We start from the raw sequence: 12,258 nt of genomic DNA, 5'->3' as shown, positions 1-12,258 counted from the left end.
GTGATGTATTATACCCACAGTGTTTACACACAAATGTATTTAGAAAAACCTTTGGTGGTAGATCTAAAGACGACATATAGAAGACAAGGGGAAGTCCTTCAGTTTAACAAGATAACAGAATACTCTGTTTTATTAGTTAATGTTTTTCTACTTTAATAGAAAGTTGTAATTTTTGACTTGAGAGAGTAACTAGAAATGATGAATAATTTCTCAATTAATCGCATCTAGTGCTAAAGTCTATTATGATCAAGGCACATAGAACTGTGGAAGAGTAGAACTTTAATCACCTGACAAAGACTTGAGGAGGAATCTGGAAACCTAATATATGAAGCAACAGAAAAACAGAGGCAAACTTTTTGCTCAAAAGATCAAACTTCATCCTAAAGGCAGAATCAAGTTTTTGAAATTACACATGGACTTCCGATGGAGCAAATCGTTTTTAAAAATGTTTGAAGGCACCTTACTTTGTCAAAGAATCTTAAAATAAATAAAATGTAAACTATCGCTGTTCCTCCAATTGTGTCTGGATTTTCCTGTAATATCGCAGCATCTGAAAACAAGGGACAAATGTCTTTTCCTTCGAGGATACAATGACAGTTGGGTAATTGCTTGGTTTCCTATGTTTTTTGTGGGTGTCCACCATAGGGGTGTTGATGCCTCTGTGGTTTCCTCTTTACACGGGCGTCTGCTTTGGTCTGTGGCTGTGCCTGGATCTAGACTGTGTGCCTGTGGAGGGGTCTGCCTTTTTGCCCAGGCATCTGGGTGTGTATCTGTGTGAGTCTTTGTGCGTCTCTGCAGATGTCTATGCGTTTCTGTACTCAGTGGAATCATCCTGTGCCAATATTTAAGTTCAGTGGGATCGATAATAGCTCAAGTACCTGGTCTCCAACGGAATGTTGCTATTCAAGACCCAGCTGTTATGCAGATGAACTGAATCCTGTGTACTGGTTGGGGGAGCTGGAGCGGCTGGGCTGGGCTGGCTGCGGGTAGTCATTGATCTCCTCTGGAGAGAGTCAGCGGCAGGGGGCGGCTTCCTGGCGCAGGTGCAGGCGTGCGGAGGCGGCGGCGGTGGCGGGAGGGGTCTGAAGGTGAACTGGTTGTGTGAGCTGCTCTGCATGTCTAAAGAGGAGAGAAGGAGAAAAACACAAAATAGACACAGACTCTCTCACTTGGCAGGCAAGAAAACAGCACGGCAGACTTATCAGGATTTCAGAATAATATAACCTGTGGGGTGGGGGGAGAGTCTGAAGTTCAGTCTACTTGTAAAAATGTCACTTAACTTACAAAAACACGTGCAGCACGCTTATGAAATGTAAAACATTCACAGTCGCATTTACATGTAAATTCTTCAGGGCTATAGCAGCTCAAAAGTAAATGAGGCTGCCTCACACAATTTGTCATCGTTTCTGCTACTGAACAAATAAATCATCAACAAGACACTGAATTACAGAACAGAAGTGAGCCGATTTCCATCGGTTGCAAAAGTCTCACTTCGGAAAACACCAGTGAAAGGGACAAATGTGTTGCAAGGAAGATCATTCCACACTTCAAATAAAAGTATAAGGCCACCTTCTAGCTTTCCTCAGGAAAGGATGCTAGCCTGCCTACATGGGAGCAAATCCATACTTCGGAAAAACAGCTCACAAGTGTGTAACTGAACTGTGTGAGACTAATCTCTCCGCCAGCCCCCCAACTCAGAGTGCTACTTATAAAAGTGAGGCTAGAAGGAGTTTGTTCAGGTTGTTACGCATATTTCCATGGCCATGCAAAGCACAGTCCACACTCCACCCACCTTTGCCACACCCTTCTAGAAGCTCTACCATATTAGCTGCAGCTTAGGCAGCAGATAAGACTGTTCTTTCTGCCTGTTTGCAGAGGGGGCAGCCTGGGACAGCAGTCCTCAGACTTCTGTTGTTATTGTTTGGTATTTTTCCTCCGTTTTCCTGGCAGGCACACGTACACACAGTAAGTTAGAATTTGGCCCATGAGAAATACCCCAATTAAACCTCTTTGAAAAGAAATCACTACTGTAGTTGATAACCACCTCTCTTTCACGGGAGAAACACAGCAGATGTCAAGTGATTTCTTGTAACACCAGCATATTCCAGATGAACTTTGTAGACAGCATGGCTTTGTCCCACCTCCCAAATGACTGAGAGTTGAAAAGCAGAAAAATGCCACAGACTTTCGATGCCCAGCAAAGGGCTCAGCTGGTTTGTGCCGAGACTCACTTTGCAGTGGCTGATCATAGAAAGAAAAAAATCACTCTTTTCAACCCTTCCACCTCAAACTTGAATTTTGAAGACACAGGCATCATTTTCGTATTTTAAAACGATACGAGTGCCCCAAGAGCATGACAAATTCTTGGCTGTGTTTTCTAGTACAGGTGGCTCTCCCTTTAAATAAGCTTGCTATATGATGAACGCAACTGTACAAAAGATAAGGAGTGGTGATCATTCATTTTATACAAAAAATTCCTTTAGAAAGTCAGCTACCCTTGTATATTTAAAAGGAACTAAAATGCTTCATGAATTTTCTAAATCACCCCCATTACTCCAGGCACAGCCCAAATCCCATATCCACTAAAAATATCATCACAAGCACTTAACATCTAGTTAATTTTTTTAAACCTCTGGGCTCATACTCATAACCTTAACCAGAAGCATGCTTTCCATCCTTGGGGCTCAAAGAAGCATTGAATGCTGGAATCCAAAACACCTGGGGAGACTCTAATTTTGTAGATGAGAAAACTGATGCCCAGAGAATTGCCTGTCCAGACACTTGGCAAGTTAGTGGCATGGCCAAGATCAGAACCCACACCTCCTGACTCTGGCCAATGCTCCGTTCACTGTCTTGCAGATCCCTGTAATACAAGTTCTCTTTACTTCCTTAAGATACAGAGATACAGATTCCTCCACATTTTCTGGATTCTTCACTTACGACACGCCACCTGCACTGCAGTTATTTGCTTCTATGTCTGCTCCCCTCTTAGACCGTTACAAAGGAATGCACACTGGTGTAATGGTGTGAGCACAGTATAGTGGAAAGGGCACAGAACTTGCAGGTACGAAAAGCCTGGGTTTGAGTTCTGCCTCTACCGTTTAGAAGTTTTACCCCCTCATATGTTAAATGGAGATAATAATCCTTTTTCCTAATAATTAACTTTAATTCATGTAAAATGTGCTCAGACGTAGTATGTCAGTGACTGTCTTTTGAAGGTAGCAGGAGTATAAAATTTTAAGACTGGAGAATTCCTTGGTGGTCCAGTGGTTAGGATTCCGCCCTTTCACTGCTAGGAGTCTGGGTTCAGTCCCTGGTCAGGGAACTAAGATCCCGCAAGCAGCGCAGCACGGTCGAGAAAAAAAAAAAAAAGAGAGAGACTGGAATTGACCATAGGAATCACTAGTTCAGCCCTCCCTCATTCCCTCTCCATTTTACAGCTGAGGAACCCAAGGCTCAGAGAGATGAAGTGATTTGTTCAAAGTCATTCGCCTTGTATGAATTTGCCTGCCTATGTCTGATGATTCCCAGCCCAGGACTCTTTGCATTATACTACTCCAGAAAATAAATGACTCTCTTCTCTGACTTCAACACTTACTATTTTTATCATAAAATTGGCCTCTGAGTTTGTAATTTTACAACATTCCCTTGCTATTCCATGTTTTTGTCCTATCTCCCCAAAGGGACAACATGTTTCTTAGAGCAAATCACCTTCTACCTTTCTTGAATGCCACGTAAGATTGAGCACAGTGCTGGGTACAGAGTAAGATCCCTAAAAGTTTTTTTGTTTTTGTTTTTGTTTCTGTTTCTTGCGGTACGCGGGCCTCTCACCATTGTGGCCTACTCCCGTTGCGGAGCACAGGCTCCGGACGCGCAGGCTCAGCGGCCATGGCTCACGGGCCCAGCCACTCCACGGCATGTGGGATCTTCCCGGACTGGGGCACGAACCCGTGTCCCCTGCATCGGCAGGCGGACTCTCAACCGCTGCGCCACCAGGGAAGCCCCTCCCTAAAAGTTTTTATTGATAGCAAAGTGTTTCACTGGTCTGTAGGACCTAGAGAACCACCCTTAAGGTTCCCTTGGCTCTTTCATTCTGATATAGCCACTGGATTTCTAGACAGCTCATAGAGCACTAGGTATCCCCCTTGGAGGTCTCAGTGACATCTCTCCCAGAGCCATGGGGAAGGACAATGATACCCTGAAGAGGGTGCTTAAAATCATGCCCTCCAAGATGCAAAGAGAGCAGCAGTGACACACTCTACAGATCTGTCACCTAAATACATGAACTTAATGATGCAAGGAAGGGAAGCAAAAGGTGGGAGCCCAGAGTTAGAAAGAAAAGGAATCAGTTTTAGGTCTTGTGTTCAGAACACCTTCCAAGCAACACGTGTGACATCTACTAGCCTAGTGAGTAGGTGTTTCCGTCAGTACAGTTGTTCGAAAGAAAGAAAGGTCCTGTTCAGTACAATTGTTCAAAAGAAAGGATCACTCATTATCATTTGGATTTACTGCTTGTTGGATTTCCTCAAAATCTTTGCAACTCCTTTCTAACTATGAAAAATGATAAAAATTCTACTTCACTGAAAAGTACAATCATTCTATTATTATAACATATTATATCATTTCTTCCACAGGTAGTACTGCTTTGTATGGTCATTATGATTATATATATCGATTATATGTATTGAAAACATATATTTTGATTATATATATGTATATTTTTATTTATATCTATTTTATTGTCTATTTTTGTTTCCACATTTTAAATATGCAGAGGTTTCCCTACTTGTTAATACTGTCTTTAAAATTCAGAATATTGGACTGAGTGGAATATATCCGGACCTTTTTATGAAATGCAAATCATCTCGGCTTCATTCTTTTTTTCACCTCAAGAAAAAGATGGGGAATGCACTGGTTCCCTCCCAAATGAAGTAATTTAATCCTTGGGCTCCATGAAATGGGACTTCTCAACATTAAATACTAATAAAAAATACATTAGGGTTCAGTGTCAGGAGCTCTAGAACACCAGTTCCAAGGGGTTAAGAGTCACATGCACTCACTTCCAAACGTATCTGGCAACCATACATTTCTGTGCCCAAGAGAGAGACGCAAGGGAGAAGGGGGGAGTAGTGATTATGCAAATATGGGTATACAGACGTACTTATAAAGCTTTCTGAAAGTAAATTAAGTTTTCAGATGGAAAGGTCTAATTCACATAATATACTTGGGTGGGAGCCAGTTTCAGGTTTAAGGTCCTAAAATAACTTGGAAAGAAAATCTCTCGGGGGGTGAGGGGGTAGGAGTCCTCCAAACTCTATATCCAAGGCATTTTAGGTGTGGCAGAGCTGTTAACTGAAGTATAAGCCTTCAGGAAAAACATTATCCTTGTTGTCAAAAGGTAAGTGGGAGAAGAAAGCTGTCATGCATAGACTTTTTTTTTTCTCTTTTTCTGCAAATAAACCTTCTTCTGGATCATGTGTTAGAGAAACTTTTCACCAGAAATTAGAATATATCTGCCCAGAAACACTGTGTGGGAACTTCTCAAGGTATCCGCCAGGGTGTTTTACCCCTTTCATTTCATTAACACATATGGTCAATTCAGCTATAAGGTGATGTTTGCATTTTGAAAATTCATTGCATATCACAAAATCATGCATGGGTAAGGGGCTTATGGGAAAAATGGGGTTTGGGCACAATATCTGAATGTGCTTGTGAAAGTGGGTGTCAGAAGGGTTGCAACCTGTGAGTTATTGTGAAGTGGTGGAAGGAGGGTTATCTGAATCAGACAGAAAGTTCTAACACCAGATGTGGATGGGCAAGGCTTCTAATACATGTGGTGAACGAAGATAGCTGGTGGATGTTTCAGATGTAAGCATGTGTGCATTTTGTGTATTCCTCCATGGCTCTATCTGCTGTATGCAGTTTCCTGCACTCACCTAGTATTTTTAACAGATGGATCGCACATATGCAAACATGCAATTTCTCTTACGTTCAAATTGTTCTCAAATATACCGATAGCATGGGAACAAATTAATGTTTTCAAAACATGCACTGTAGCAGAACTGACTGTACAGGCAAAATAACTTTCGGTAGGTGTTAAAAAAAATATTGTCATTAATATGGTAAAGTCAAATAGACAATTTTTCTTGAACAATTTGACCAAAGTGGACACAGGCCTAGTTTTTTAAACTCCATGTACTTAATTAATTAATTGATCATTCTTTTCTATAGTGACACTATGACAATATCCCCCAAAATACGTTTTTTCCTAAAGTCACTATACAGTATACATTGCAAAAGGGGGCGCATATATTCCTATAGTTCTAGGAAAAGGTCACAGAAGGTCAGAGAACATGTCTGTACTTTCTCACTTTAGTCTTTGTTTCATTACCCCATTGGCCAAAGCAGGGATAGCTCCACAATGCTTTGACTGCAATTCTGGAATTGAAAAAATGTCTGAAAATGGAGGGGTTTTTTTTCTAACTCATTGGTGGGAAAACCTAACCAGAACTGATATAAGGTTATTTACAGTCTTTATGTATTTCATTTAGTGAATTCTCCTACCTTTAGCTACAAAAATACTGATGCATTTTATTAAGAGGTGCTGGCCCACATCCCAATCCAGGGGTTGCACAACAGACAGTATATATTTATACCATTGCTTTTATAAAGTCTGAAAAATTCTAAATTCTGAAACAAGTGGACCCCAAAGATTTTGGATAAAGGATTATGGGGCTGTATTTAACCACCTCTCTGAACTCTTATAAGGCAAAATTAATTAATACTTCTGAAGACCTTAGTAATCTACCTGAGCAAAGAACATCAGGGCACCAAGGGTTATGGCCATAACTACTTATGTCAAGTCTCTTGAGGCCAATTGTAAGCCTTTGGTTCCTTGGGTTGGTTTTCTGAGCTGTTCTCCCTCCCAGGAAGGAGAGAGGATATTAAAAAAACAGGTTTAAAAGAAAGAAGAGAGGTTTATTAGTAATATTAACTATTCCTACTAATTCTAAATGTATCAATATATTACTACTTTATAGTACTTGTCACAAGGAGCTTTCACAACCGGTGAGGACATAGTTTATACATTTGCATGTTATGGCTAATATCCATTAACTTGATAGTGTTCAGGGATCATCAAATTAGTCTTAAGTGTATCTGGTTGTGGACATTTCTGTTCTTAACCTTATAATTATTATTAGAGGCTCAAAGAATATGAAGGTAAGAAAATTGATTTTCCAAAGAAAATTGAACAAGTATACCTTATTACTCTTCTGGCTCAAATAATACTGCCTTAATATTAATATGCTAACAACCTTTAATAAAAGCAGATTCATTAGTTAAATAAACCATTAGATTGAGAACAGAAATAAAGTCTATTACATAGCTAATGCTTAATCGGTATTTGTGTGTATGTATTGGCATGTGAATGAGTGAGACACAGAAAACAACAGAAAGAGGCAGAAGGAAAGAGAAACAGAGAGAATTTGCAATGAAAGCAGATGACTGCAGGAAAGTCACAGAAGCCCTGCGGGGAAAGCCAACAATAATAAATTATAATGTCATCCAGTTTACATGGTTTCAATCGGGTTCTGGATTACTGCCCTCTGCCTGCTCCCGAGCCCTGCAGTGTTTTGTACTATCTTTGAGATTGTAAAGTCCATCCCTTTGAGGACTTTGAATGGTCCTCTCACTAGGCCAGCAAGTAAGAGAGTATGCTCTATTAATTTTTGTCAGTTAAGTTGATCTTCGTTACAACCACTAGAAATAAAGGTCAACAGTGAAGCACCTACTATCCTTTGACATGTTTGTGCTGAAACACATATTTGCACTTCAGTCTCTCCATAAGCTGATGCTTATCTTCAAAGGATGTGCTAGTCTACCTCCAGAAAACCTAAACTTTCTATCTTCTAGGTCTCATTAATCTCTTTTCCTGTTTTCCAGTGTGTTGTACAAGCATAACAAAGAGTTAAATATCCACAAGGCAGCCCTCCCGCAATCCATTTCTCCTTGTCTCTGTTTTTGGGGGAACCCAACTGTGCTGCACGCTGTATTGGCTCTACATAGTGCAATTAGCCAATCTCAGGCATAATAGTCAATATTCCTGCCAATAAATGCCTGGTCTGTTAACTCAGTCAACTCTCTGACATAGATTAAGACAAACAAACTAGGACTTCACAACCAAAAAAAAAAGAGAGGACTGTGGCTAAATGCTATTTTGCTTAAATTACTAATGTAAATGTTTAAACTATCTGATTTTCTTGGTTGTGAAAATACAAGAAGAATACATCTTTGCTTATGTTTTTAGAGTAATTTGGCAATGTTAAAAAAAAAGAAAAGAAAAATGAATCCAATACATTTATTACCTATTTATTTTTCTAAGCAGAATGGTAAAAAGCTCTACTTCATGGCACAATTTGGAATTTTAAATGTCAAATTCTAAATATTAATATATGATATTAACAATTAAAATTAGTGGTCGGCCAAAGCCTTTTCCACTATGGTCTTGAAGGAAACTCTGTTATTCATTATGTATGAAACATGAAATAGATAATTGCCCTGTTTTATCTTATGCTGACAATGATGCTGTGGCTTCCATTATTAGTCAGTGAAGTATATCAAAAAGAAAATATAAAAAAGTAATGATCCTTAAAAGTTCATATTTAGTTTATACTCAAACTAAAGTCGTATGTAGGTATTTCAATTATTTTCAGTCCCCAAGTTCATTATTTATTTGCAAGTAGGTAATGGAGGGTTATGAATTAATTGACAGTGAATCATTTAATAAATTAGCTAATAACAGATATTATGGAATTTTACAAAGTTTTCATTTTCAGAGCTTCATTTTTCATTAGACTATTAAAAATGGTCACCCTATATTTGTTCAAAATGCAATGGATGAAAATCATTCTAATGTTATTTATGAAAATGGAATTCTGAATGTTTGAAGCACAAATTAAGAAAACATTGTGACCTGTGTCTAAAGCTCTAAGAAAAATATTTTTCAAACTACCATATGTTAAATAATGAGGGCAAACTATATTGAGTAATAAAAAACAAAAAGCAAAAGACAAAAAATTCCTAGAGGATAAAAAGAAAGCATGGAGAACTAGGAAAGGCTGGGGAAAGTTTTAGCCCTTCCACCTCAAGCTTTTCTTTTCAAAAAAAGACTGAAGAAAAAGTTCTTATTATTAACCATTAATAATGTTACATTAAACACCATCTAACAGTCATTGTCTGGCTATTTGATGAGAAAGTTCCCCCATACCCTGTAGGTCCTCCCCCCATGAACAACAGGGACCCACAGATGCCCAGTGGAGTGGTGGAGAGGGGTTCCAACATCTATACTTGGAGACTGAAAACATACGTAGTCTCCACCAGGGACAGTGGGAAGAGACAGCACTGTTACGGCAGTATTTACAAGACCCAGATGATTCTCAAATTTCACCCATGTTTTGGTCTATTGCACTAACTCAGCAGTTCTCTGCTACAGGATCTAAATAAACCAATGTTTTGCAATCGCCTGTTACTACAATAGAGGACTAAAGTTCACAGACAATTTATTTTAAAAATGGTAGATGAAAGTGAATTCAAGGTGATACCTCTAATACACTCTTACATTTGGATATGCTTTTCTGGATGGGAGAAAAAGGGGTGGGGCTAGAGTTAGTGCTAGTAATTGGGTACAACTCTGATCCCATAAACCAGTTCCATATCACATGCTTGTAAAATGAGTCTATGCATACAATAGGGATGATGAAAGTTTGGTTATTCTCACCCCCAAAAAAGAAAATGGGGAGGGGTGAATTAGGGAAATAAATCTTGGCATTTTCACAGGAGTGTTTTATACATGTACATGTTATTCAAATATATTGGAGCCAAAAAAAAGGAGAATTGTGATATAAAACACTACTGGCTTCCATCAACCATTCTGCAGGTTATCTTTTGGATTACTGAGGGAATCTCCCAAAAGGTATGGCTGAGAAGCGATAGTTCTGCAGGAAGGAGAGAGTATGTTTTATTTCTGTCATGCATTCAAGCGTTGCATCTACTTGTCATATATCAAGACCCAGGTCTGAATCATCTTTATAGCTCCCACACACTTGGCTCATAATTTTATTCAATACAGCTTTATAATTTTGTTTGCAAATTTAATTAATTTGAATGAATTCAAAATTTTAAAGTTTGAATTCAATTAAAATTTATTTTTAAAAAACCAATTATAGCCACTATGGTGGGAGAGTATTTGATGATGACAAATACCTTATTTGACTGAATTTTTCACATTCCTACCAGCTGTTTTGGCATTGTGTGGGCACAGCCTGTATCTGAAGTTTTCTGCCTGAAGTGTTCTGAAATGTTCATTGATTAATTCACTCATTATTACAAATTTTCATTTTCTTGTTTTTCAACATGTTATTTTAGTGAGTCGTTAAATAGAGTTAATTTTTGGAGAGGTGCCGACATTAAGACCTATTAGTAAGCCTGCCTTATAAACTTTGTTTATGCTAAGCTACGCATATTTAACTCATTTTATTTTTCCTTCAAATTCTGATTCATTCCCTCAATTACATTACTGCTTATCTCCCTGGACTCCCTCCAATTTAACTAGGTCTTTATGGTTCCCCAAACAAAATGCAACATTCTGGATGAACATTGCCCAGAATACAAAAAAGTTATCTGAAAAATTCTTTTGTAATGATGTCTTTTCACATGTATCCTCAAATTATGTACAGATTGCACTTGAGACTTCATTAACTGGAAGATGGCTAATAAAGTCATGAGAAAGTGGCTCAATTAGGAAATATACTGATATATTGGTATAGATGTGTCTGCTAGAGGATCAAGTGAAAGGTCCAACAAAAATAAGCAAATTAGTGCAATCTATTAATATAACGTTAGACTTGAATGAACAACTGGTGAATTCAGACAAGTTCCTCCCAACTCTCACCCACTGAGATTTAATGTATAGATGCCTTAGGAAAACTAAAAAATTAACTTGTCTCAAGAGGAAGAGTGTCAGCCTGCACAAACAGAAGGAAAAATGAGAACATATGTTGAGGAAACTATGAATATCTGAGACTGCAGTAACAAATAAATATAAATGGTAATCCTAGAAATTAAGAAAATATTTCATAGGTAGTGATTGATCAGTGTTTCCTTTAAGAAAGTATCTTAAGCAACTTAATTCTTAGTTAAGGTCATTTAAATAACCTTTTTCAAACGGTACTCAGGGGAAACATTTTATGTATGAGAGATGAGATGCTGAGAGGGACAGAGGATTTAAACACACATTGCTTATGTGAAGCAGTTCTCAAAGAGACCTCTTGTAGTGCCTGAAATCAGTGAATGAGTGCACAGAAGCTCCTTCCTGTGTATTAATAAGGGGGATCTGCACCAGGCCAAACTGCAGTGTGATCTGGGTTCATGGTGGGGTGTGATGACAACCTGGAATTGACTCAAGTTTGCTTTGTCAACTGCAAAAGATACTGAATAAAATTTGAACACAGGCATGTGTACACGGCTCCATTTGCCTCCCTTGTACTTCATGAAAACAAGCCTTGATTTGGTGGTTGGTAGCCTACACAGAGTGAAATGTCTAACGGGGAAAAGAACATAGTATTACAGGATTGTTGTCTTTTGTACTCCCAGATTCATTAGCATTTGGAAACAGCTTATGTAAAGCATAATTCTGTGACTCAGTCATATCATGCAGGGTAAATGTCCAACCAGCTCCCTGATCTTCAAGTTCTTGCTATGGCCACACTAGGGAAATGTCCCCTTATCTCTCTGCACAATACAAGTTCTAGGTGTTTCCCATTTATTCCCACTTAGGGGATTTACATGGGCAAATTGGGCCATAGTATACCACAGGGCCTTCTAGTAGTAATCACAAAAAGTCAGTTGCGGGCTTCCCTGGTGGCGCAGTGGTTGAGAGTCCGCCTGCCAATGCAGGGGACACGGGTTCGTGCCCCGGTGCGGGAGGATCCCACATGCCGCGGAGCGGCTGGGCTGGTGGGCCATGGCCGCTGAGACTGCGCGTCCAGAGCCTGTGCTCCGCAACGGGAGAGGCCACAACAGTGAGAGGCCCACGTACCACACACACACACAAAAAAGTCAGTTGCAGGTCAAGGTATAGAAATAAAAGGTCAAGTGTGAACCACTATTGAAATATACTTTTGGGGTGTGACTTCCTTGGTGGCACAGTGGTTAAGGATCTGCCTGCCAAGGCAGGGGACACGGGTTCAAGCCCTAGTT

The 12,258-nt window shown here is 39.3% G+C and overlaps 1 protein-coding gene across 1 annotated transcript in view; it reads right to left on the bottom strand.

Moving 5' to 3' along the window:
• The window catches only part of TENM1 (teneurin transmembrane protein 1), a 353,672-nt gene extending 352,394 nt beyond the window's left edge, over positions 1-1,278 (bottom strand). The window contains exon 1 of the mRNA XM_022561862.2: positions 879-1,278. Within this exon, the coding sequence (XP_022417570.2) occupies positions 879-1,117 (239 nt within the window). The 5' untranslated portion in view covers positions 1,118-1,278. The remainder of the gene's footprint in view (positions 1-878) is intronic.
• Between the last annotated feature and the right edge of the window lie 10,980 nt (positions 1,279-12,258).

The sequence above is a fragment of the Delphinapterus leucas genome, chromosome X (genome assembly GCF_059928025.1).
Source record: "Delphinapterus leucas isolate spDelLeu-1000000601 "Yukka" chromosome X, BTC_Dleu_Yukka2, whole genome shotgun sequence".
In the NCBI taxonomy this organism is placed as follows: Eukaryota; Metazoa; Chordata; class Mammalia; order Artiodactyla; family Monodontidae; genus Delphinapterus; species Delphinapterus leucas.
Note: the sequence above shows the minus strand (reverse complement) of the source record. Positions and strands in the feature narration are given on the sequence as shown.